This window comes from Nyctereutes procyonoides, unplaced genomic scaffold (assembly GCF_905146905.1).
Source record: "Nyctereutes procyonoides isolate TBG_1078 unplaced genomic scaffold, NYPRO_anot_genome, whole genome shotgun sequence".
Lineage (NCBI taxonomy): Eukaryota > Metazoa > Chordata > Mammalia > Carnivora > Canidae > Nyctereutes > Nyctereutes procyonoides.
In genome coordinates, this window is record NW_026575125.1 from 117,793,843 (window position 1) to 117,820,761 (window position 26,919).

At 48.2% G+C, this 26,919-nt stretch overlaps 1 protein-coding gene and 1 non-coding gene across 2 annotated transcripts; both read left to right on the plus strand.

The window, feature by feature from the left end:
• The first annotated feature begins 1,468 nt into the window (after positions 1 to 1,468).
• On the plus strand, positions 1,469 to 18,684 carry GABRQ (gamma-aminobutyric acid type A receptor subunit theta). The gene is made up of 10 exons (XM_055338143.1): positions 1,469 to 1,617; positions 3,704 to 3,792; positions 10,709 to 10,776; positions 12,091 to 12,311; positions 14,272 to 14,354; positions 14,794 to 14,931; positions 15,457 to 15,609; positions 16,841 to 17,096; positions 17,883 to 18,340; positions 18,404 to 18,684. Exons 1-10 carry the CDS (start codon positions 1,469 to 1,471, stop codon positions 18,682 to 18,684), a joined length of 1,896 nt encoding a protein of 631 aa, XP_055194118.1.
• A 5,585-nt stretch (positions 18,685 to 24,269) lies between these two features.
• LOC129518974 (small nucleolar RNA SNORA62/SNORA6 family) lies at positions 24,270 to 24,419 on the plus strand. The gene has a single exon (XR_008666302.1). It is a non-coding gene; the product is annotated as a small nucleolar RNA SNORA62/SNORA6 family (small nucleolar RNA).
• The last annotated feature ends 2,500 nt before the right edge of the window (positions 24,420 to 26,919 follow it).

Sequence of the window (26,919 nt, forward strand, 5' to 3'; positions counted from 1 at the left end):
CAAATTCATTTTCATTGCAACTTTTCTCAATGGCATGCCTTAGGAGGTTCACTGTTGGTAAATGTGACTGAAGTCGATTTGTTGATTGCCCATCTGGCCCACGGGCTCAAGGGCTGTTTTTCTGAACTTGCTTTGTCATGTATCAAAGGTGGGAAAGGCAGAGGAGATTGAGTGAAGTGATTTCCTTATCCTGTGACATCCTTTTGTTTCACAGGACAGTATTCCAGGTAGTGACAAGAATAAGAGCCCTCTAGTCAAAATGCCAACATTTCCACACTATGGAGCTGGAATGCCAAAGCATTGCAGTGGACTGCTCTTTGAAGGCTACCTCCCTTGAACATCCGAAACACTGGCTTTGGTCTTCTTTCCCCTTCAAGGTGTCAACCCTGGACTCTCACTTCCACTCTGCGTGCCCCGGCTATGGGACAGAGTCACATCTCAGAGTGATCCTGGCTGGTGAATCTTTCCAGTTCCCTGGGCGCCTAAACTTGGTGCCAAGAGCACTCCGAGAAATTAAAGTCTTTAAGAAATTCTTGGGCTACTGGAATCCAGTGTCCGGCCTGATGGGAGGGGCACCCCGCCTGGCCAGAGCTCGGCCATAAAGCCCACTGGTGATGCCCCACTACTGCGACCAGAGGCAAGGCAAGCGGGATTACTGGGGGGGCAAGATAGATGTTTTCAGATCTCCAGCTGTGTCCAGCTCTTTCAAAACACACATTCAGCCAGGGCATTCAAATCGCCTCCCTCCTGTCACCGCAAAAAAAAAAAAAAAACACAAACACCAAAAAAGCCCCCCAAAAAAACAAAAAGCAAAAAGCAAACAACAACGAAAATCCCAAACAAACTCTTGGACACGCGCTCTTCCAAGAGAAACCCACCTTTGGCGTTTTCGAAGAGAGGAAGGGGAAGACGCCCTGGGGGCCCAAAGCCGCAGACCCGTGCCCCGCCCCCAGCAGCCCGGCCCCCCTCCCCCTCCCCCCTCCTCCGCTGCCCCCCCCCCCGGCCCGGCCCCGCCCCTACCAGTGTCTGTAGCCGGCCTGGGGACGACTGCAGAGGCCTGGAGGGGCGGGGGGCCGCGCGGCGCGCAGGCTGCGGGCGGAGGCAGCCGCGCGCGCCTTTTTGTGCGGCTCCCGGGCCCCCGCGGATTGGTCGGGTCGGCGCTGCCGTCGGAGTGGGCGGAGCCGGCGGGGCGCGGCGCCCGGAGTCCAGTCGCAGCCCCGAGCGGCCGCAGACGGAGCGCACTTCGCCGCGGCGGGGTGCGCCCTGGGGCTGCGTCGGGCAGAGCTGCCGCGGGGCTGCTGCTCCTGGGCTCCGGGCTCCAGCCCGAGCCCGCGCCGCCTGCGCCTCGGCCCGTCGCCGCGTCTCCTTAGAGACTCGTAGCGACCCCTCCCCAGCTCCCCGCAGCCCATCCCTTTCCCCGGCCGCGCACTGCCGTCTCGCGCGCCTTGCAGCCCGGCGCGGGGTGGCCATGGGTATCAGGGGGATCCTGCGAGCCGCCGTGCTCCTGCTCCTCATCAGGACCTGGCTCGCGGAGGGCAACGAGCCCAGTCCTAGCCCAAAATTCCACTTCGAGCTCTCCCCGACCGTGCCCGAAGTCATCCTGAACCTCTTCAACTGGTAAGCGGGTGCCGCCGGCCCGGGCATGGCGGCGACAGGGACCGGGGGGCGGCCCCGGGCCTCCTGGACGGAGCGGGCTGGGGTAACTTGAACCCGGTTCGCCGAGCCCCGGCGCTGGGGTCCCGCCTGCGGGGCCCTGGAGCGGGTGGGTGGGAGTGCAGGCGGCGAGTGACATAGAGCTGGGTGCTTCAGCCCACCTGTCACCGCGGCGCCTCGCGGAGCCCCGCAGGTGCCCAGACTGCACCCCGGGGGCAGGGGGACGACGATGCCCTCGCCGCGGGGTCCGCCACGCACCCCCGGGACCGAGGCCGCGGGCAGGTTTCCCCAGTCATATCCATTGGCACCTGTGGGATTGGGGGGGGGAGGCAGTACGGGGTGATGGACAACTCACAAAACATAGACAGTATAGAGACACCTGTTTGAGTCAGGATTTTAGAGTGTTCCCTGAAGCTTGTGCGTGTGTTCGTGTGTGTTGAGCGGTGAGAGACCTTTTCCGATGCCGCAGATAGAAATTATTGACTCAACCTCATCGGAGCCCAGAGAGTGGATCAGTGGCTACATAACCCTATTAGCCGTGTGGCTTGAGATGGGTGTGCTTTGTACGCACTCCTGTGAAAACATTTGAGGATTCGAGGTTTGGGTTTTTTTTTTCTTTTCTGTGTGATTTCAAGTTTGTTTGGGTCTGCAAATATCTGAAGAGATGTTAAACAAACAGACTTTACATGTAGATCACACAAAAATGTGTATTTGCAGGAGCTACGGATCCTGAGCATTGTCGAATGGGTAAAGTGTGGTACTAAACAGGCGGGAATGCGTAGCTTTAATTCAAGAGTGATACATGTGTACACTTTGGAATGATGCAAAATGAAATTTTGTCATGAAAGATGATTAGGAATGATTTTTAAATGACAAACCAGAAATGAACATGTATTCAGAAAAAAGTGGGGGGGGGGCAGTCTGGCAAGGTTCCAGCAGACAGCCCTGCAATGTCCTCCACCCGACATACCAGACTGCGCTAGTGAACTCTCTCCCCCTCTCCCTCTCCATCTCCCTGACACACACACACACACACACACACACACACACACACTCAGATTTGCAGGGGCTGATGTTCCTTCCCTGGTCAATGCGTCAAACATCCTAAGAGTCCTAGTGAAACCCAGGGCCCGTTCTCATTCACAAACCCCTTTTGAGGAAAAGAGCCCCACAGAAGATCTAGGTGAATTGGATGAGCTTCAGAGACTTCTAGAAAGGCCAGCTCTCTGCAGGGCTGGGATGGGTCCACTTACATGTGCTCACCCAAAACACGTCTAGGCTGGAAGCATATGCTTTGCCAGAGAGAGGTCTGCTATGTCTTTTTGAGAACAGCCCTTGGGCCCCAGAAATCTAAAATTGTTTGGGTGAGGGTCTTAAATCTCTGCTCCATGAGCAAGGCTCTCTCTGCGTCATGTGCCATATGTCAAGTCTTCATACACAGAGTTGTATAAGCACAAGATTTACATAGACGTGACAACAAAATGCCCAGTCGTAGCCTATGTAGGGGAAATGTGACTAAGCTGGAGGATGTAAACCGGCTGGCTCAGCTCAGGAAGACACCGAGGGTGGAAGATGACTTTTCCAAAGGCCATCAGGTGTCCCTGGGAACACTCCCACTGACCTGGAAAGCTGCATTCAGGATGTTGACAAGATGGAGCTTCTTCAGGGGTTGAAGTAATGTGTTTATCTCAGGGCTGGAAGCTGCCCACTCCCTCCCCCCTTCACTTCCCCTACACTCTCCCCTCCTCATTCCCCCTCCCCAATCCTGCCCAGTAACAAGCATCCAGTCTTTGTGCCCCATTCTCTGGATAACAGCGGAAGAGGGGGAGGGGGGAAAAGGAGTCTGCGTCACTGCTGCGCTTCTGGCTGACTCACTGTTGGGAGGGAGGGGAGCAGGGAGAGACGGGTACATGTATGACTGTACATGTCTGCATGTGTGGAGGAGAAAAGAAGGCCCTTGCAAGTTGACATCTGGGGTGTTCTTTGTTCCCTGAGATGCAATGTGGCATGTACTGATGACCAGCATTTCCCAATGACTTCTCTGTTTCAGCAAAAATTGTGCAAATGAAGCTGTGGTTCACAAGATTTTGGACAGGGTCCTGTCGAATTATGATGTCCGTCTGAGGCCAAATTTTGGAGGTAAGACGTATCCAGATTCTAGAAGCCTTTGTGTTAGGTGGAATAGAGCTGAGACAGATGCAAGGAGACAAGCCCTGCTCTGGACGCTGACCAGTGGCACTCCCCAGGCTCAACACTTTTGCCTCTCCACACCCCACCTTCCCCACTCTGTGGAAAAGCTGCAGGAGAGCACTTCAAGGCCCCCAACCCCCAGGTCTTTTGCTCTATCCCTGCAATTTCACCCACTTCTCTGCCTTCTTATGCCCCTTCCCTTACAACAGCCTGAAGTGCACTCCCTGGTGTGGCTGGAGAAGCAGTAACCACAGACAAAATTGCTGTGTCTCACAGGCTAGACTTTTCTGCTCCATCTCTGGGGGCTGGGGCGTGCATTCTTCTACTTGAGCCCACATTCTTTGCACCTTGGACACTTGCAAAGTGATTAGCTAGTTCAAAACTAAGGGCACCGTCTTCTCAGTCTAGTTTACTTTTCCCACCCAGGTCCTGGGCACTTGTACCCCGCCACCCCTCAGCCAAAGCCTTCAGCTCCCACCAAGTTAAGTTCATTCAACACACTGCGGTGTGATCTTTGTAAATCCAGCCTTGTCACTTACCTCTCAAACTTTTGATGGCATTATTTAACTGCCAAATATAATCCAAACTCCTTACCCAGCACTGAGATCTCAAGCACAGAAAAGAGAAATGACCAAGAAACTGAAACGGGAAGCCAATAGATGAGTTTCTACTTTAATTCCACCTATCCTCCCCCCTGGAAAGGGGTGACTGGGCTCAATCACACAGCTTGAAGGGACAGCCAGTCTACTCCCACCGCACAGAACAGGAGTGGCATCCTTTGGCCCAGGAGCCATCCAGGAGACCTAGACCAAGGGTGGACAAAAGGAGGGGTACGCTAAAGAAAAGTTAGTCACATTTCCGTCCAAAGGAAACAGAGAAAGAGCTAAAAGTCAGAGTGGCTAAGTTAGAGAAAGCACTCCACTTCCTGCAAGTGTTAGAACTACACACAAACTCTAAAGGGTTAATGAATGCTAATGGTCCCCCTGGGTACATATGAATAGAGGTCTCTGGAATTCACAACAAACCTCCACACTGAAGGGCTGAAGGGCACACAGGCAGTGAGGTCGCTAGTGAGGTAGACCGATGGGGGCGCTGTGATTTGCCTGGAGAGCCCCCAGGAAAACCAAAGCCCCATGCTTTGGAAGCGGGCTGCTTAACTGGTGTCGCCTGGGGACAGAAGGTGCAGTCCCAGATCCAGGGTGAGTGTGTGCTGTACCTTAGAAAGCTGGAGTGGAGCCTGGAGAAGGCAGGTTCTTTCCCAGATGCTTGGGCCCAGCCAGCGCCCCATTGTGCGACACTGGTTTGGAAATGCTGCACCAAACTCCTGTGGCTGTCAAGGGAGTTGCTACTACACTTCCTCCCTTCCTCATGGTCACGCTTCTCAGCAAACGCTGACCAACAGCTGGTCAAGTACACCAAGCATACCCTTCGCGCTTTTTCAGGTTGCAGTCTCTGCAGGCATGGGGGTGGGGTGGGGGCAAGGGCAAGGGCCCCAGCCTCTGGGGATTATCAGGTGTGGCTGGTCCACAGTATCTCCAGGGCACCTCACAATCGTCTTCTGAACTAACTCGGATTTGTTAACACCTGATGCCTAACCTCCGAAGTTACACTAAGCTTTATGGGCATGTACACCTGGGCCATATGACAAAAGATGGGTCCCTGATTTGGCCAAATAGTAGATGAAGGTGGTAGAGCGAGGACAGTGCATGACTTCCCGGCATTTAGAGAGAAGGAGGCACTACATGCTCTGTCTGCAACTGTTATATGGGCTGGGGGTGGGAGTGTCAATCAATGGGACCCTGGGTCAGGGGCTTCAGGGTTGGGGTAACCCAGGACTCCCTGTAATGCCTCCCACTAGATACAAAATCAAATTCCCTTCTGTCCAAATGAAATTGAGATTCTAGGACATAAACACACACACACACACACACACCTCAGATACAGAGGCCTCACCTAACTGGTCAGGGTGGGTGGGTCAGTAATGAAGCTATGGGAACCTTATCACTTCAGGAGGCAGAGGAAGAGGAGGAGGAAGAGCCAGTTGCTTCTTTCTGGGCAAGAGAGGTGGGGATTCCACAGTGTTACCAATGGCAAGTCCTTGGGGACTTCACCTGGTTCAGCACCTGGCTGCTAGCATAGGCCTAGAGGAAGGGAACGAGTGGGACATCTTCATCATTCCTTGACTTATCTGTTCTTCCTCTCCTATTCTGATGGCTGCCAGGGAAGACAAGGACTCGTGGTAGCAAAACCTGCAAGAGGGAGGAAGTGGTTAACCCCTTTCTGCCTTCCTGAGCCCATCAGGAGGGATAACAATGGGAAGTGAGGCTGAGACCATCACCCGAGAGATAGCATTTAGACACCTTATCTGGAAACTTCTTGTTCCCCTCTGTGGGGTACCTTGGCTAAACTCCCACAAGGTGTCCCCTCTAGATGGGTAAATTAGAAAACAGTCCCAGGTGTCCTTCCTCCAGGCTACATCCCCAGGCCAGGACTCCTGGCTTGGTGAGGGGAATATGAACTTCATTTCAGCTCCCACATGCCTCTTCCCCTGGGGGCCCTTGGACAGGGCTACCTCCTGGCCCTTTAGGGTTGAGGTCCCCCAGGATTCCACTGTAAGAGATGGGGTTGCCTGAGTGGCACTAAGATGAGAAGTCTGACCCAAGAGTGAAGTGGGGGCAGGGATGGCTGCCTGGCCCCTCTAGGGCTCATTGCCTGCTGAACACACTTTCCACCCTCTAAAGGCCTGTAGGGAACCTCAAAGGCTATAATAATAAAGAACTACATTTCTAGAAACCCCTATCACTACTTGTGTTGCCAGGGATCATTCACGGGAGCCCTAAGTGCTGGAGTCTGGGCTACGCCCTCACAGAGAAGCCCATTCTCAGCTGCCATTCATATGCCAATGCCCCGTCACATGTCACTTTTTGAAGCACTAGAATAGGAATAACACTTTTTCCTCTTTGCAGCTCAGTTTCTTTTCTTCTTTAAATTTACATTTTTTAAAAGATTTTATTTATTTATTCATGAGAATACACAGAGAGGAGAAAGAGAGAGAGAGAGAGGCAGAGACCCAGGCAGAGGGAGAGGCAGGCCCCATGCAGGGAGCCCGACGTGGGACTCAATCCCAGGTCCCCAGGATCACGCCCTGGGCGGAAGGCGGCACTAAACCGCTGAGCCATCCGGACTGCCCACAGCTCAGTTTCTCGGCTGTCAGCCTGCAGTGAAGCCAGTGGACTAAGTTGCAAGTGTCCCGCATGTTCCCCTAGCAGTGTTGTGGTGTGATACATATAAAGTAACGGCTTAGCTGTGGGCCTAGGTAAAGGCAGCTTTCAGCCAATAGGAAACCACAAAAAAGTGTTTTTCCACTGCACCGTATAGTTTACTACATATTTTCACATCCTTTATCACGTTTGAGTGGGCAGTGCTAACTCCTAGGACAGAAAAAGAAAGCCAGGAGGTAGAAACTCACATAGACACACATTCAGTCACACTCACACCTTACACATGCACAGACAACAGGAACATGTTCTCACAAATGCACTCAACAATTTATTCATACACAGGGGTGCCAGAGTGGCTCAGGTAGTTAGGTGTCCAACATCCGCTCAGGTCATGATCTTGGGGTCCCGGGATCAAGCTCCCTGCTCCCTTTCCCTCTGCCCTCCCCCCTCCACTCGTGCACTCTTTTTCTCTCTCAAATGAATAAAGAAAATCTTTTAAAAAATGTATTCATACACACATTCACCTGCTTTTGCTCCCATGTTCACTTATACTTGCACACCAACTTGCTCACATATACAAACATACTGTGAAATTCACTCACATACATACCAACTTGCACACACAGACGCTGGGATATTCACATACATGGATGTACACATGAACACGTTCACACATTCGTTCATATACATGAGTCACTCACATTCACCCACACTCAGAAAAGAGCTTACACATAAACTGATCTCCACATGCTTATACATGCACATACACTAACATAACTGCACACACACAGGCAAATACAGTCACTCACAGAGGAACTTGCTCATACACATGAACATGACACAAACATGTCCACATATTTATCAATTCCCACAAATGTGCCCACACAGGAACACACATTCACATCCACATGTGGAAACACTCACACATTAACCTGCTCACACATTCACTCATCCCTGCACAGTGACACATGATCACACGTGAATATGCTCATGGATTCACTTGTGCATCAGTATGGTCACACATTCAATTACACACAACACAGTCATGTACACTCATTTAGTCACACACAAACATGCTCATACACACCCACTCAAGCATATAAATGAGTTTACATACAGACACCCACATATATAAGTATGATGAGGGTGAGGATGTAAACATGATCACTGATCACACTTCTAACTTGTATACAAATAGGGCCACACGCACAAATATATTCACACAATGAACATGCTCACACTGACACAGTCACACACAAAATTTCACTTACATTCTCATTCACTCACACAAACACTTTCATTTACACATTCCTTCATACATGGACTTAACATGCTCACACACAGACTTACACATGAATATGCTCAGACACATCCATTCAACACACAAACGTACATACACTCACATAAAATTATCTTTCACATACAAACATGAATGTGCATTTACTCACACGTGGACATGCTTAAAAATACATTTATAGGTAGAGGCTCACAGACAACCCACATATTTACTTCCACAAAATACACTTAAATACATACGTGTTCACACATGTACTAGCTCACAAACACACTTAAAAATACTGATATATTCACCCACATTTCTATACGAATGCAGCATATTTATAGACATGCTCACACATTTACTTCTCACAAAACACTTAAAATATTTAATGTTTAAATATTTATACACACAGACATGGTCACATCCACTCATGTACATGCTCACACATTGACTCCCACATAAACATGCCCACATATATGAACATACAAATTTGCCCACACACAAACTCACAAATACAAACCTCCCATGTTCACTTGCACATGAACACATTTCATATACTCACTTCCATGCACCAACCTGCCTACATGCTTAAACACTTACATGCAGTGTATGCAAGCACACAAGCACACTTATGGAATCAGTCATATATGAACACACACATTCACTTCTATGCATGGACATGCTCACATACACACACACACATTTACACACACAGATAAGCTCACAAATACACCCATGCTCAAACATTCCCTTGCACATTAACAAGCTTACATACATTCACACATAGTCACAATTCACTCACTCAGTTACACTCCTACACGAACACACGTTCATTTGCCTATGAACACACACATTCACTCATACAACATGCCTACATACATGCAAATGCTCACATATTTACTCCCACACAACACACTTAAGTACACAAATGTGCGCATCCATTCTCACTCATATACTCACATGCTCTCATGTGCACAATGACACCTTCACCTGCGCATGAGCACAACCACACATTCACTCATGCACATGAATGTACTCACCCACACTCATGTGCACAACACACATGTCCATTCACACAAAGACACATATTAACTCACATACACTCATGCAAATATGCTCATACACACCACAAACCTTAGCTCTTGTTTTTGGGCTCATTGCTCTTGAGTTTTTATCACAAAAACATTTAGAAAAAGTGTGCTTCATCTCCTTATTTTCTCTTTATCTTACCCTGACCCCTTCCTTTTATCCTGTCATGGCCAGGCCCTGCTCTAAGTGGTTGGTTTGCATTAATTATGAGATCAGTGCTGTCATTATTCTGAGTTTACCCATGAGGAAATTTAGGTTTGTACAGGTTAGGTAACTTTTGTAATGTTTATTTAAATTCCAGTTAACGTACAGTATCCTTTGAGTTTCAGGTGTATAATGTAGCAATTGAACACTTCCATACGTCACCCAGTACTCATCACAACAAGTGCCCTCCTTAAGCCCCATCAGCTGTCTCGCCCATCCCTGTCCCCCTACCCGCTCATCCTCTCTGGTCACCCTCAGTGTGTTCTCTCTAGTTAAGAGTCCATGTCTTGGTTTGCCTCTGTCTCTCTTTTTTCCCTATGCTCATTTGTTTCATTTCTTAAATTCCACATATGAGTGAAATCATATGATACTTGCCTTTCTCTGACTTATTTCACTTAGCATTATACTCTCTAGCTCCATCCATGTCATTGCAATTGGCAAGATTTAATTCTTTTTGATGGCTAAGTAATACTCCATTGTATATACACCACATCTTCTTTATCCATTCATCAGTCGATGGACACTTGGGCCAGTCCCATAGTTTGGCTACTGTAGGTAATACTGCTATAAACATTGGGGTGCATGTGTCCCTTCAAATGAGTATTGTTTGTATTCTTTGGGTAAACATGGAGTAGTGCCGTTGCTGGATCATAGGGTAGTTGTATTTGTAACTTTTTTTTTCTTTTATTTAACCATTTTTTAAAGATTTATTTATTTATTTATTCACAACAGACTCAGAGAGAGGAGAGAGAGAGGAGAGAGAGAGAGGCAGAGACACAGGCAGAGGGAGAAGCAGGCTGTATGCAGGGAGCCTGACGTGGGACTTGATCCCGGGTCTCCAGGATCACACCTTGGGCTGAAGGCAGTGCTAAACCTCTAAGCCACCGGGGCTGCCCTATTTGTAACTTTTGGAGGAACCTCAGCCACTCTGGAAAACAGTATAGAAGTTACATAACTTATTCAAGGTTGCACAGCTAGTAAGTGTCGCAAGAGGGTCCAAAGCTAGGCAGTCTGGCTCCTGAGTCCAGGCTTTCCCATAGTCTGCATGTAATAGTGTCTTCCTGTGTTATAGGTGCCCCTGTGCCCGTGGGAGTATCCATGTATGTCTCCAGTATCGAGCAGATCTCAGAAATGACTATGGTAAGTGTGTCAGCTTCAGTAATTGGTCTGGGGACAGGGCACATGTGGCAAGGAGCATGGTCATAAGCCAACTCTAGTTGTTCTGACTTGTGGCAGAGCTCACATAAGTGAACACGGTAACTTTTAGAAACTACAGCCACCTTGAACAAAAAAATAAATCCAAATGAGTTATAAACCTAAAAGTGAAAGGCTTATGAAACTTTTAAAAGAGAATGTAGAATATTGTCTTTATGTCTTTGTGGCAGGACTTTTTTAAAAAGTCACGGAAAACAGAAACCATACAAATAAATTCTGGAAATTTCCCCTATATTAAAATTCTAACTAGCCAAGACTTCTGGAACTTCTGTTTTACAAAACAGACAACAAAACCAGTATAACAAGTGTAAAAGGATAAGTCAGAGTGGACTAAGATTTATGCAACACGAAGAGCTGCTCTTGGAAATCTATATAATTCCTGGGCATTAATAAGAATATTTTAAAAACAATAGAAAAATGATTAGAAAATTTGAACAGGAACTTCCCTTTTGTGAAGACAACAAAGTGGCAGATAAACATGTGAAAATATGTCAGACTTTATTATGAATCAGTGAAATGCAAACTAAAACCAGAGCAAGAATCCATTACATATGCACCAGAGTGACAAAAGTCCAAAGTCAGACAGTACCAGTCTTGGCCAGGCATGAGCATTGGGAACTCTCATCTGCCCCCAGTGAGGGGGTAAAGGGGAACTTTCACATCACAATTTTTATTTCATGTTGATTTTGGTGCGTACTGTGTGTTCACACAAGGGAATAGTCTCTCCAGGGCAAGTGAACAGATTTTAATTACAGACATCAACATGAATGAGTTTCACAAATAGAATTTTGAGTGAAAGAAACTAATTATGAATACATGCAGTGTAATTCCATTTGGAAGAAAAAATTAAAAATAGATCCAAGCAATATGTTTCCTAGAAATACCTATATAGAAAATAAAACTCTAACAAACCAATAGAGCTATTATCACTAAAATCTAGATAACAGATACTCCTGGGAGGTAGGTGTGGGGAATATGCTCTAGAAGGAACAAACTGAAACTTGAGAGTTATTGGTAATATGTCATTCCTTAACCTGGAGTTTAATTACATGAAGTTCAGTTTATTCTTAACATCTAACATTCTTATATGTTCCAATACTCGTCTGTATTTGTGATGTGTTTTGTACACCTGCATGCATGTGCGCGCGCACACACACACACACACACACAAACACACACTTTGAGGATGGAAAATTGGACGAGCTCACTTATGACTGGAATTTCCCTTTCTTTCTCCAGGACTATACGATCACAATGTTTTTCCATCAGACCTGGAAAGATCCACGTTTAGCATACCATGAGACCGACCTGAACTTGACCCTGGACTATCGGATGCTGGAGAAGTTGTGGGTGCCTGACTGCTACTTTCTAAATAGCAAGGATGCTTTTGTGCATGATGTGACTGTGGAAAACCGCGTGTTTCAGCTTCACCCAGATGGAACGGTGCGATATGGCATGCGGTGAGTTTCCTCAGGGCCTTGACGACCATCCTGGCAGGCTTCCTTCTTCCCACCACGTATCCCATAAATGCACCGTAAGGGACACACTAAGGAGCCCGTGGCTTTCCACGTCTGTCCTGCACTGCCCCCTCACTCCTCCTGTACAGTAGTCAAAGTGAAACCTTCAGAGTTTCTCACAGCCATCCTTGGCTGCCCTGTCCCCACACCTTGGCCATCCTTCAGTCTGTAACTTCAATGCCCTCCTTGTCAAGAAATCCTCCTCAATTTTCTCAATTCGAAGAGCTCTACCTCCACCTTTTATGCATTTTATACATTCTGTTATTTATATTTGTTTATTTTCTCTTCCATCGAGTGAGGGAGGGAGACAAATGAATGGTGAAGCCCATTCAGGGAGGGAGGGGCTCAATCTCGGCCATTGGTCATATTTGCATCATGCAGGGGGGCCGGGGTGTGCGGTACTATGCCTGTTGTCTATGGCTCTTACACGTAGGATGTGTACACACTGGAAATCCTCACTGGCTTATTTATAGAACAGCATATGGTCACTGAGCCTCTCGTCACAGCATCGTCTCTTACAAACCATCACTTAAGACAAGCATAAGAGATAAACGAGCTCAGAAAATTTCTCCAAGAGGTAGTTGCACCAGGGTTCAGCCTCTGTCTCTGAGTCTCTCTTCCTCTGGTGTGCTCCTGCTCTATCCCTTTGTTTCTCTCTCTCTCTCCATGGTCCAAGGTGCTAGAGTCAGAGAACAACAAAGCTTGCAGGAAACAAGGTCACTGGTCATACTTGTTTCAGTTAAAAGGGCCCTCAGCTGATAAATGCTGCATGGACGATTCATGGAAGGGAGACAGACAGACAGACAGGCAGACACACCCACACCCACACACACACACCCTACCCGGTGTACAAAATGGAAATCACTGTGGTACCTGGTGGCTCAGTTGGTTGAGCATCTGCCTTTGGCTCGGGTTATGATCTCAGGGGCCTGGGATCGAGCCCCGTTTTGGGCTCCCTGCTCATTGGCGAGTCTGCTTCTCCCTTTCCCTCTGTCTGCCGCTACCCCTGCTCGTGTTGTGTTCGTTCTCTCTCTCTCTCTCTCTCTCTCTCTCTCTCTCTCTCTCTCCCTGTAAAATAAACAAAAAATAAAATCCTAAAAAAAAAAATTGGAAATCACTTCGAGGTCTAGCCTTCCTTCTATGTGGCAGGTCACTTGTCTCACTTCCCCAGGTCCTCCCAGATCCTTCCTCAGATTCCTGTCACAGACCCACCACATGGCAACTTGAAGCCCCTGCCCAATAGTCCATATCCCACCTGAGACATGTTAATACCTCCTACCCATTTATACCTACTCCCGTTGTTTTGCTTGGCCCCGGTGGCCTACATGCATAGGCAGACACAGAGAGAGGAGAGCACAATGGGAGCACCTCCCACCCCGGATCCCAAGGTGGGCCTGGGCTACAGCTTGCATTCCTACATGCACAACACATACGGGCACTCCACGTCAGATTGGGTACCTCAGCTGCTTCTGTGCAGCCCGTTTGGCTCTTGCGAGTTTTGCTCCTTTTTCAGCAAGAAAGTCCATTCCCTGTCTCTCCATCCAGTTTCCTCCAGGGCCTTTCCCATCCTATTGCCCTGTGGTTTCCTACTGTACCTCTCTGTTCCTTGCCTCCTGCCGCACCTCTTGGTTTCCCTGTCACATACACCTGCCCTCTCCTCCCTGTGCAACTGTGAGTCAGCTCAGCCCTAAGAAGGAAGGGAAGGAAAGGAAGAGGAAGAGGGAGGGGAAAAAAACCAGAGGGAGGGAAGGACAACCCAGCTCGAGGGTAGGCAGTTTGGGAAGGTGTTGGGTGGGTCGGAACATGGAGCGCCTCTCTCCTCCACACCCCTGCAGTTTTCTCAGGAGCGGCTGCTGGCCTAGCCTTGACTCACTTTTCCCTTCCTTTTGCTTTTCCTCTGCAGACTTACCACCACAGCAGCATGTTCCTTGGATCTGCAGAAATTCCCTCTGGACAAGCAGACCTGCAAGCTGGAAGTGGAGAGCTGTACGTATATCTTCCGAGGCTGCCTCTGTTCTACCTGGGGTTCAAAAGGTGGAGTAGACAGTGAGAGGGAGGGTGTTATCTCCCCTACTCCCTGCCTCCCCACTCTCTCGCTCTTCAATAGATGGGCAGGCAGGCAGACAAAGGTATATATGTAGCATCTGGCAGAAAGTGGCCTTTCACGCGTAAATAGTCCCACGGGGACATTGTGGACAAGCCAGTGGGTAGGAGCACATCTGTTTACTCTGCTTCCTTTCCTAGCTAAGAAATTCCTAAGTGAGACTTCCTTTCTAGTGCCCCCCTCCCTTGTGCTCAGACACAGAAAACCACAAAGGTGCTCCAAAAGTGCACGTTCTGACCATCCTTTGGATTCCACAGACTGCTCTGGCGTGAAATCTGCCCATGCCTGCTTTCTCAGACCAACTCTCTCTCCCTCTCGCAGATGGTTACACGGTTGAAGACATTGTATTATACTGGGAAGGTAATGGGAATGCCATCCAGGGGACTGAGAAGCTGCACATTCCTCAGTTCAGCTTCCTGGGAAAGACGATGAGTAGCAAAGAGGTGTTTTTCTACACAGGTGGGTGTCATCTTCTCTCCCATTTCTTCTGTCTTTGGTACCCTGGTAAACTGCACGTCTGTCTGCCTTTGACCTCTACACTCTCTGCTGCCTCCTCTCCTATTGCCTTCTTGCTCTGGACGCCTTCCAAAATCCCCTTCAAATGAGGAAATCAGTGTGGGAGCGCTTGGCCCAGTTGACACTCTACGAGTGCAAAAGGTTCATGTGCTTGCTGATAAAAACAGGCCTCCTCTCCTGAGTCAGCCTCTCCCCACTCTGTTTGTATATTTTAAATGTTTCCTGTATCCCCCGTCTCAAAACTCCAGTTGACATGAAACAAGTGACGAAGGAAGGAGGAGAGAACAGACTTGTCATGCCATATGGGCCTACTGACATGCCATGGTCACTGGCCTTAAGGCAGCAAATAGGGTCACATTGCAGATTGCCCAGGCTGGAATATTAGAGGCTTCCCCTCCTCCATCCTGTACTTCACCCTGAAAATCCCCTCGGCCCTGCCACCCTAATACCATTGTGTCTCCTTGCCAGGTTCCTATGTGCGCCTGATACTGAGGTTCCTGGTCCAGAGGGAAGTTACCAGCTACCTTGTGCAGATCTATTGGCCTACTGTTCTTACCACTGTCGTCTCTTGGATATCATTTTGGATGAACTATGAATCCTCTGCAGCCAGGGTGACAGTTGGTAGGTCCTGTCCTCATCCCAGGGAGGAACTTGGATGATCTTGCTCAGAAAAATTCGAGAGTAAGAGAGGAATACTTGGAATGGTGTGTGACTGCACAGGCAAGGAAGCAATATGGTGCCTGCCCAGCAGGCATTTATAACCAGGGGCTTAGCAAGTCCCCAACAGAGAGCCCGATGTTGGAGACAAATGTGAAAAAAACATCAGGGCTGGGATCTTGCCCTGTTGGCCCTGAAGTATTAGAAATCATTATTTGCTGGATGCATGAATGAACAAGTCATACATTTAGATCAGAAATGCAATACAACAAACGTTGATTAAGCAGCATATCAAAATGCCCATCAAAATGGCAGTAGAGGACTTCCAGAGAAGCTGCCCTCAATGGGTGTCTAGTGGGATGCTGGGATAGATACTGTGAGATGCCAAAGGAGGAAATGACCAGGTCTTGTTGGCTAAAAGTGCACCAAAAAAGTATTGCTCAAACTGGGTTTTCAAGACTTGCAGGACGCAGAGGCATAAGGCTTGTCATTCAGTAAAACAGGAAATCACTATTAAAAGGCACAGGGGCCCTAAAAGGGGAGGACATCCCAGGGTGCTTGGGGCAGAAGCTAGGGAAGTAGGAAAAGTCACAGAGAGACAGGAGGGCCAACTGGGAAAGACCTCAAAATTCCAGTTTAAGCAGTTAGAACTTCCGGTCCCAGCAATGGGGAGAACCAGGTGGTTTTGAGCAATACCTAGGAGGGGCCTACAGAATCAGCTCCCAAGTTTCTATGGACCCAGTGTGCCCCATGTCCAGGTCTGGTTTATCCTTCACCATCTTTGGGGCAGACTCCTCAGCCTCCTTCTTTAGGAGCACATGTTGGACTGAGCCTTTAAGATTTGGGTAATATTTTAAGGGCTCACAAACCTTTCTGAGGGACATGAGCTAAAGGAAAGCCTATGTACTGAAAGGCAAAAGAGGCTGGAGATGTAAGTCACTGTGAAACCATGGCTGGAGATTTTGGACTTGATTCTAATGAGAAAGTCACAGAATCATCAAAGCGTGGGCCAAGTATAAAGCTGGGGAGGAAGAGCAAAGAGAGTGCAAAGTCCCCAGGCCTAGAGAGCCTAAGGCCTTTAGCTGAGGGCCCTCCCCACCCCAGAGATACATCCTTCCTGTGGGACAGGGGCCTGATGGCTCACCCAGAACTTCAGCCACCTGAGGAGGCTAATCCTGTGCCATGTTCTTTATAGGTCTGACTTCAATGCTCATCCTGAACGCCATCAACTCACATCTGCGGGATAAACTCCCCCAAGTTGCCTGCATTAAGGCCATCGACGTCTATATGGTCGTTTGCTTCTTATTCGTGTTCCTGTCCTTGCTGGAATATGTCTACATCAACTATCTTTACTACAGCCGAGGAGGATCCCGGCGCAACCAAAGGCGACGCAGGAGAGCCCGAAGAGTCATGGCCCGCTACCGATACCGGGAAGTAATGCTGCAGGTTTGGTTTTTTCAGCTTTCCCTGATTAGGGAGGGATTAGGCACCTCTTATGCCTAAGCTTAACCCTTGACCCTTTCACATTTCTTGGTTCCTTTAATCCTTGCACCACACACACACACACACACACACACACACACACACACACATCAGATAACAAAGAACTAGAACAATTTATCATCACTCCTTAACAGGTCAAATCATTGTCCAAAGGTCACAAGGCAGTAAGTGGCAGAACTAGATTTTCCCAGACCTTTTGACCTCAAATCCAGTCCACTTAGTATACTTTCAAGGGCAGGTGACAGAACCAGAGGGAAGGGGAGCATAGGGAGGCTGAAAGGAAAAGAAAGACACCAAAGGGGTTGGCCTACCCCTCCATCCTTTGCTCTTTCAATTCTCAAAGCCATGCCATGCTCAGGCTTTCGTTGCCGGCAGTACATTCATGGCCAGCGGTACCCCCTCCTTCACAGGAAGCCCAACCACATCTGCCCGAGGAGGCCTTGTCTCTATCCACTGCATAGCACTCCAGGGAGAGCAGCTGCCCCAAGGAAACGCAGGCTTGGCAGCCCGTGGATTTCCCTTACATGCTAATAGCTTCTTGGTCCTGTTCCTCAGCCCTTTGCACACCGAAGATCCCAGGAAGAGATGATTCTGTCAGTGGAAGAGATCGACACTCACATTGCAACTGTTGATGAGGAAAGCCCTCTCTCTCCTCCTCCCTCCCCACCACCAGTGCTTATTCATGTAGGGCTTGCAAATCCTGATGCCATAAATGTGTCTACTATTTCCTTGAGGGAAGACCAGATTAGCATAGAAGATGAAAGTGGCTCTCTGTCATCCAGGCCGGCGCGGGCCTGCCTGGCAAGCCTAGAAAGCCTCAGCTCTTTGACCTCCATCCCAGGGCAGGCCCCACTGGCCACCGCAGAAAGCCTCAGCTCACTGTCTTCTCTCTCAGAGCCGGCCTCGCTGGCCTCTAGAGAAAGCCTGAGCGATCTCCCCTCCACCCCAGAGCAGGCCCCACACAGGTATGGCATTCACGTTAATGGTTTTGAGAACGATGACAGTGTTACTCCTACTGAAATCCGCAACCTTGCTGAGGCCCATGACCACGCTGAGATCGGTGACCCAGAAGACCCTGAAGAGAACTTCAGCTTGGATGAGAGTCCTGTCCATATCCCTAGTGGGAGGCCTCTGCTGCTCTACGGCCACAGGCGTGTGCGGGAAGCAAGCTGCAGCCTTGATGAGATCCGTAGCAACCTTAATGAGATCCGTAGCAACCTTGATGAGATCCGTAGCTTGCCTGATGACATCAGAGTTGAGAGTGGCTACCTTGACCTTGAGAAGCAACTCAGGTACGATCTTTACAACTGGAGGCCTGATGCTAAGAATTTTGTGCGCCTTAACCGACGCAAGGACAGTAACTCCGAGTCTGAGGACAGTTGCCCCCCAAGTCCTGGGTGTTCCTTCACCGAAGGGTTCTCCTCCAAGCTCTTTGACCCTGACTATGTCCCTAAGGTCGACAAGTGGTCCCGGATCCTCTTCCCTCTTGCCTTTGTGGTGTTCAACATTGTCTACTGGGCATATCATCTCAATTAGTCCCATAGTGCCCCTTCGTGGTTCCTCTCAATTCCATTTTGCCTTCTTCCTTCATTTTATTTTCTGGTTATTTGGGCAGTTGAATCAGTTCTGCCTTTCTCTTTATAAACATGAGGTGGGAAGTAGTTGGAAAGGATGTGTTCTGGCTGGAAGGAAAGGGATTGAAGAGGAGTTGGAGGTGAATACCACATTGATTTTCCTTTTCTGCTAGACTCTCACCTTTTCAAAGCCTTCCAATATCTCTGAAGCACAGAAAAGCCCCTAGAAATGTTTGGAGGACAAAGCCAGGGTGGGAGACAGAGGAAGGATCCAAGCCCTGTGCATGAATATTTCTGGGGGGTTTTCTGCACCCATCCCTGAGGTATTGGATTTGTTTTTCTTTTTCATTACTTTTTTACTTCTGTTTTTCCTTCCTAAGGATTATGGTCCTTGTTCACCCCCTGACAGGAGAAAGTCCAGCTGGGTTGAGCAAGGGTACGCAGGGGAAGGATTAGCCATGGATTGAAAGTGCCTCTTCCTCACTATTTTCTTCTGTTATGTTTTGAATGCAGTGTTGTAGTGTGGGGTTGGAAATGGAGTGTGGGTGAGTAGGGGTACTGAGTGAGATGTCAGAGTGAGTGACAGATCATGTTTCCAGCAGGAGCTTGCAGGGGTGATGAGGTCAAGTTGGAGACTCCCAGATTGAATTGACATCATTGAAGGGATTGGACCTTCTCTTGTCTATATTTCTGCTTCACAGTGCTTGACAGTACAGATGGGGTACATCCGTCGGTCGGATGCTGACTTGATCACTAGTCACAGAGCAAGCACTTGCCAAACGGAGACTAGGGTCAGGAAATTTTTGACTTGCTCTTTCGCCACCTGATCTAGAATAGCAGACGAACAATTGTTGTGAATCTCTATAGTAATTCTGTGTGTCTAGTGCATAGCAAATGTCAACAAGCTCACTGACCCATCACGTTGTTACACCCTCACAGGAGCCCAGTAGCCAGGGAAGGCAGAGCACATTGTCCCCAGTGTTCCAAGGGGAAAAAATGGAGTTTATGTATCATGCTTCAGGATATTCAGCTAGTAAGTGGTAGAGTCACTCCACTTGCTCTTCTTTCTTCTTATCCTCTTAACTCTCTCAACTGAAGTGCTCCCCTCTCTCCTCCCCATCTTTACAAATGGGGGTGCTCCATCAGGTTCTGTTTATTTGCCAGGCACCAGACCTCATTCTACAGCACCTGGAACAGCTGTGCAGGAAGTGACCAGTGACCAGCCACTGAGCGTGAACCCAGCACGTGGAACACAGCCACCGCCCACCCAGTGAGGCGGCTAAGGGAAACAGAAAGTAGCCTGCACCCCAGTGTTCTTGGCAGCTCCACCTCATTAGTAGAGGCCATGGGAGAATAAGATTTGCCAAGCGCTCAGCCTATGTTTCTCCTTCCTGCCCAGGCAGCCTCTCCTGCAGCCCCTCAGCCACCTCCCCTCTTGATTGTGTTTCTGTGTTTGTGTTTCTGTGTATACCTGAGTGCATGTGTGCATCAAGGTAATTATGTACATACAACCATTTGAGAAGCTGTACAGACCTATGTATATCAGTGTAAATCTATATTGGTGTGTATAAGAGTGTATATATAACAACATGTGGTGCATGTTTGTGTGTGCACACCCCTATGAAAGAGTGTGTGTGCTTGTGTGTACACACATGGGTATATGCTGTGTGTGTGTGGGAGCATATGTGCATACTCAAATTTATTTATCTGATTTGAATAAGTGTGAAAGGAAATACACCTGAGAGCCTATATATTTCCTGTTGGTGGCTCTTCTAGAACCACCTGATTTCCTTTGGCCTGTTCCCATATAAGCGGGGGAGGGCCTTATTTGGCCGGGCTGGTTAACTGACTGTTCCTTTCCAATTCCCTGTTCCAGGGAGCAGTGTCTCCCGGTCCCCATCCACTCATCTCCTCCTTCCACCCATCTGTGCTGTCTCCTGGACAGAAGACACAGGAGAAGTGAATGTGGTCCTAGGAAGTGACAATTTAGTGCCTTGAGGTAGGAGGTGCTCGAACATGGGATAAGCTGGGAGCACAGAGCATTGTGCTTTGTTTGTCCTAGAATGACATGTTTGAGGTCAAAGGCAGGGGTTGGCCAAGGGAGGGCCGAGGGCATGCCTTGAAGATGCATCAAGAACAGATACATGATGTAGACAATGGGTGGGGAAAGCACAAGAACTGGAGAGGGAGTTGTATATAGCCCTTATAACTCATCCCCTTATTGCAATCATATTGTAAGCCCGACATGTGTGGGGGCTGAAGGCAGCCAAAAGCAGGTGGGTGATGTGAGGAAATAGCCCAGGGGAATCAACTGCAACACGGGATGCAGAGAACCAGAGGTGCCTGGGAGAGGGCTGCAGGTATGGACCGTGGGGACGGGTCCTTTCGGGGTCACAGCACTATAGTAACCCATCCTGCATCTTGGGACCATGATGGATTTGGAATCCAGGAGTCCCTCCTCCCACCCTCTCTAGGGAAAGAGATTGTCAGAAGAGTGAGAGGATTCACTAAGGAGAGAGGTGCAGAGGAGCCCCAGGGGCTGACTACCTAGATCAGCCCAGCTTCTCGTGTCGTCTTCTCTATACACACAAGGTACAAATAGAGCCTCCTACACATACACAGCCAGAGAGACCTACACAGTCACGCATACATGTATACACATGTGGGCACTCACCCTCAGCACTAAATGGATGTATACACAAACACACTTACACTCACAGCCACATACATATTCACATGCACAGTCACACACGATCACCCTCCTAGTTGTGTGCATGCACACACACAAAACAGCTAAAAATAAAGAAGTTGCCACTGAAATGTCTAAGCTCGTCTCTCTTTTTGGACACCTCTCACAGGAAGATGCAGGTTGGAAGGAGAGAAATGACCCCACATCTGAGGCTCCCATCATGGCTATTGAAACACTTGCTTCCTGGAGCCTAAACGTTGTTCGGTTGATTGGGATCTGAGTTTCCAGGACCCTGGGGGGCCTTGGAGCCCTGTGGGAATTGAGCCATTTATTTGGGGTGATGGCATACAGAGAGATTGGAGCAGTGGAGACCAGAAAGTAGGTTTGAAGATGTATTTCACATCAATGCACAGGAAGGCTTCAGAGCTCAGAGGAGGGGGTGGAGAGGCCAGTTGTAAATATCTCTGTAGATCCATGTAGCTAGATAAAATATTTATACCTTAAAAAGAACATCTTGCCCTAAAGTGCTGCAACAAGAACAGTCAAACTCGACTGCAACTCACACCATGTGAGGTTAAGTGTCAAGGTGAGGTGGAGGTTTGGCAATGACACCTTTGCGGAAGTTCGAAGCTTCTGAGTCGTTCATCATGGACTTGATCGTTCTAGCCTGCAGATTGCCAAATCTCCCCTTGCCGTGTTCTGTGTGTGTTCTGTCGTCAGCGTCATCGTTGAGCCCCATCCTCAGCCAGCTGCCTCCATCCCCTCCCACGCCTCATCTAGCACCAGGTAACTCTGGAAGTGCAGAGCATCTGGCAGGGCACTCTTGGGGGTCCAGTGCACAGAGCCTTTCTCAGCCCCAGCCAATCAGAGAGTGCTTATGGTGAGAATCATTTGGAGCTCAGGTGAAAGGAAGTGTCTTGTTGAGCCTGGGATGGAGCACCCCTCACTTTGCTTTCCTACCCACGTTTCCTTTCTTTTCTTCACATGGGGCTATCCCATTAACTCTGTCCCTAGAATTCCTTTTCCTGCACTACCACAGGAAGGACACCCTCTGTCTCTTCAGAGTGTCCTCTTGCTGTGAGGACGTGTGACACGTTTCCTGCCACTCTTTGCCCGTTCCATCTGCCACTGTCGGGTGCCTTTACAGAGATAACGGATGATCTTTTGGTTCTTACTGGAACTTGTAAAATGTATTCATACAACCCGTGTCATCTTGTTAATAGCAAGGCAGTGAGGTCTTTGCATATTTAGAACTGAGTTTTGCTGAGACTGTGGCCATTCCTAATGAGGTTTCTTTATTCTGTACATAAAAGAACTAACCCTTTGAGCTATTAACTAATGAATGCATTTGCTCAGTTATCAACCTGCGTGGTACCCTGCCGTGGTGATGAGCATCAGAGGAAATCGTGACTTCTATTGAAAGTGCAGTGTGTTTGTGTTTGTTGTGTAGTATCCTGTGATCCATATGAAATCTCTATTATCAGTGTTGGGTTTTCAGGGTGGGGGGGAGTGTGTTACAGTATCTCTCTGATATATTTCAATTATAAAATAGCCCCGGTTGGTCAGGGTCACCTCTGTCAACGTGCGTGAGACTTTGCACCCACTATCTTGCCAGACTGCATCCCTGGGGTCAGGGGTCATCAGCAGAACTGGAAGTGCCCGAGTGTAGTGTAACTGGCTGTAGTGCCTGACTTTGGGCAGTGCCAGAGAGTTCTTCAGTGCACAGGCAAGGCAGTGCCATTCTGAGGCAAATGAAATACAGTAAAACCACAAACATGGACGTCTTCAAGGAAACCAAGAGAGGAGGAGGACCAAGACCCACATGTCTTACTGGCCTGACCTGCAGAAGGGTGCAGAAAATCAGAGACCACCCCCTACCCCCAAGACGACCCAGCCTCTTTGTCCTCATTAAATGTACAGTGTTGCATGAAAAAGACCTTGACCAGTCTGGACTTCAAAGAAGGAAAACATGAAGAAACATCAAATTATGTTTCTGAAAAGTATGCCAAAATAAAGGTGTGTAAATAGTCAAAAGGAGAAAATAAATATATATGATAGCAATTACACTTATGGGTTGTTGTGTTTATTCTCTGTCAGATTGGAATGGAGTTTGGGCCCAGGAAGTCTCTGGCTTCCATTGCTCACCTTTGCCCTCCCAAGGCTTTGCACATTGACCTACTCGTCCCCTAAGATATTTGAATCCATGGTTTTCAAGCCGAGTGGAAGTAGTAATGTATAGTTGCAATTAGTTTACACTTGCACACAAGCCATTTTAATCATTTAAGACAAAAATTATGGAACAGGTCAAGCCATTGCAGTGCCAAAATAACAATGTGGACATTTATTTCCACTGGCAGGAGGATCTTTATTAAGAACATTTTTTTAGGGATCCCTGGGTGGCACAGCGGTTTGGCGCCTGCCTTTGGCCCAGGGCGGGATCCTGGAGACCCGGGATCGAGTCCCACGTCGGGCTCCCGATGCATGGAGCCTGCTTCTCCCTCTGCCTGTGTCTCTGCCTCTCTGTCTCTGTGACTATCATAAATTAAAAATAAAAATTAAAATTAAAAAAAAAAACAAAACTTTTTTTAGGGATCCCTGGGTGGCGCAGCGGTTTGGCGCCTGCCTTTGGCCCAGGGCGCGATCCTGGAGACCCGGGATCGAATCCCACGTCAGGCTCCCGGTGCATGGAGCCTGCTTCTCCCTCTGCCTGTGTCTCTGCCTCTCTGTGTCTCTCATGAATAAATAAATAAATCTTTAAAGAGAGAAAGAAAGAAAAGAAAGAGAAGAAGGAAGGAAGAAAAGCAAGCCCAATGAGGGTAGGAAGAGGGCATGCTAAGGTTTTAAAAACTTTGTAGAGTCCTACACATTGTTGGAGCTTGGAGTTGAGGTCCCTGGCTGGCGGATGAACTCACAAGTGTAGCTAGTCTGCCACTTGAGGGGCAAGTCTTTCCTTAACCACAAAGGTCTCTGGCCGAGTGATGAGTTTGATAGTGATTCTTGCTATAAGTATATGAAAAATAAAAACAAAATGAAATGAAACGAAATGAAATAAGCTTTGTAGAGTCATATTAAAACATCCTGCCACTGGTGCACCCACCCTCAATGAACACCTTTTGATGAAAACCTTGGAGTTGCGACAGGAACCCTAAGCTGATGGACCCTCTCTGTGGTTCATTTTGTGCCCAAACGGGCCAGGAAAGCAATGCTTTCACACCCTGCTTTGCTGATCTGCCCATGGTGAGAGGGGACTGGTGTTGTTACAGGTACACACTGAAGGAGAAAAGGCAGTTGGAAGTGAGGAGGAGTTTTCACAGTACACCTAGAACCTACTGTTAGCTACTGAGGTCTTTTTTGCAGGCTAAGCTCTTGCCACAAGCCAGGTTTTCTTTTTTCCAAGTCAGGTTTTGAAGGTGGCCAGCGACCCCAAGTGGAGCTTGCTGCCCTTGAATGGTCCTACTGTCACTTGCCGCCCACCCTAAGAGACAGGGTAGAAGAAGGGGGATATAGCCTCCCTCTCCCTTTACAGCTTCCCTTAGGGTGAAAAAGCCCTTGCCACAATCTGTCTAGGCTTTTGGCAAGGCCTCCCTTCCCAGCCTCCCATATTGGCTCAGCCTCCTCCAAGCCCTAGCAGGGGCTTCCAGGGGCCCCCCTGATATGGCCCTGGCACTGCTTACCCAGTCCAGGTCTCTCCTAAGCTCTCTTCCTGATAAGAATCTCAAAAGAGAATTAGTAAGTAATACAGGACTGAGGCAGATCCGTTTTATTTTTTAATAACCTTAAGTGCAATTTTATACTGATTTTTTTAAAGTAACACGGAAGAAGGAATATTCATCATGAGACTTCAATGAGTTTCTGTCCAATGGTCTGAAACCCAATGTGCAAGTGCCAGAATTTGATCATGAACTCTTCCCATGACCAAGCTAAGACTGGCTGCGACAGAATGCAGTTCAGCCTCCTTGACTCCAGATTTCTCTATTTCAATTACAAATCAGCTTCTTAGGGGTGCCTGGGCAGCTCAGTCAGTTAAGCACCTGCTTTTGGCTCATGTCATGATCTCAGAGTCCTGGGGTCAAGCCCTGTGTCAGACTCCCTGTTCAACAGGGATCTGCTTCTCCCTCTCCTCTGCCCCCACCTCAAATAAATAAATGATCTTTTATTTTAAAACAACAACAACAACAAATCAGCTGCTTAGAAAATCCCCCTTTAATGTTGCATGGGGGGGCAGAAGTAAAAAATTTATTGGAGATAATGGACCCAGCCCCTCTTCCATCTAGAATACTCTGTGTGCCCTTGGGTAAGACCCTGTTTATTTGGGGGCATCTTCCAGCCCTCTCCTTTCCCAGCCCATTCTCACTCTAGGTCTGGTGCACAATTCAAAGCTCTGCCCATTAGGAAGATTTTTCCCTTCCCACTCTCTTTCAAGACCACCTCCAAGTGCCAACCATTTTCAGCTTATACCACATACTAAACCAGCCCACACTTAAACCAGCCAGGGCCCAGAGGAACCCCATATGGTCATAGGTGCAATCTGGGGAAGTGGTAGTGGGTGGTAAGGGGGTCTGAGCTATCTGCTCATGCAGTTGAGTCCTCTGGTGGTACTCAGGCTGGAACAGGCCAGCACTGTTATCTCTACCATGCTGTATCATTGGATGGGAACAGCATACGATTTTGCATCTAACCAAAGACCCTGTGTTTGTGGTTTGGCATAGGCCAGGGCTCCAGGACAGTCTCCATCCTGGCACTCTCTACATAGAGGAATATGAGGATACTTTGCTAAGGAAAGTGAGACCTCCGCCTTCCTGTCCAATGAGTAGAAGGGACTCTGTCCTATCACACCACCAGAGAATGGGTAACCATGTAATGTCCAATTTGTTATAAGATAACCAGTGAGGGAAGGCTAGGCGAGTGCTGCTTGTGATGGCAATCTCCAAATCCCAGTAACTTAACCCCAAAATATCTTTTATTTCCATCTCACATTGTGTGTCCAATGTATGTCATCAGGGGAGCTTCTGCTCATTGTAGGCACTCGGACAAGCTGACAGAGGCATTGTTGGTATGTGCTCCTCCAATCTTTGTAGTGAAGGGAAAGGAAAGGGGGAGTGTCTCACACTACTGATTAAATGCTTCATTCAAAAAGGATATACATCACTTATGCTCACAATTCATTAACTAGAAATTATAGCCCAACGCAACTATGAAGAGCCAGGACATTTAGTCTGCTATGTACCCAGGAGAGGTGAACCACATATCACTGAGAAGTACTAATGACAACCATTGGGAGTTTCCCTTGATCTTTGCAGGAATATTACTTGCTCCTCTTCCTACTCAGAGGTACCTATGCCCTCCTTTGTAGTGGTTTTCTCATCTTTAACTTTGACACATGAGCCAGCATTATACATTAAAATTCCAAAATATTACCAATCATCAGAGAGACTGTTTGCCATTCTTTTAAAAAAAAGATTGTATTTATTTATTCATGATAGACAGAGAGAGAGAGAGAGAGAGAGA

Bases quoted from the DNA above. Each gene is read 5' to 3' on its own strand.
- GABRQ (XM_055338143.1), top strand. From the start codon at position 1,469: ATGGGTATCAGGGGGATCCTGCGAGCCGCCGTGCTCCTGCTCCTCATC. The intron at 12,312-14,271 runs GTGAGTTTCCTC...TTTCCTCTGCAG, and splicing joins ACGGTGCGATATGGCATGCG to ACTTACCACCACAGCAGCAT. The intron at 15,610-16,840 runs GTAGGTCCTGTC...TGTTCTTTATAG, and splicing joins TGCAGCCAGGGTGACAGTTG to GTCTGACTTCAATGCTCATC.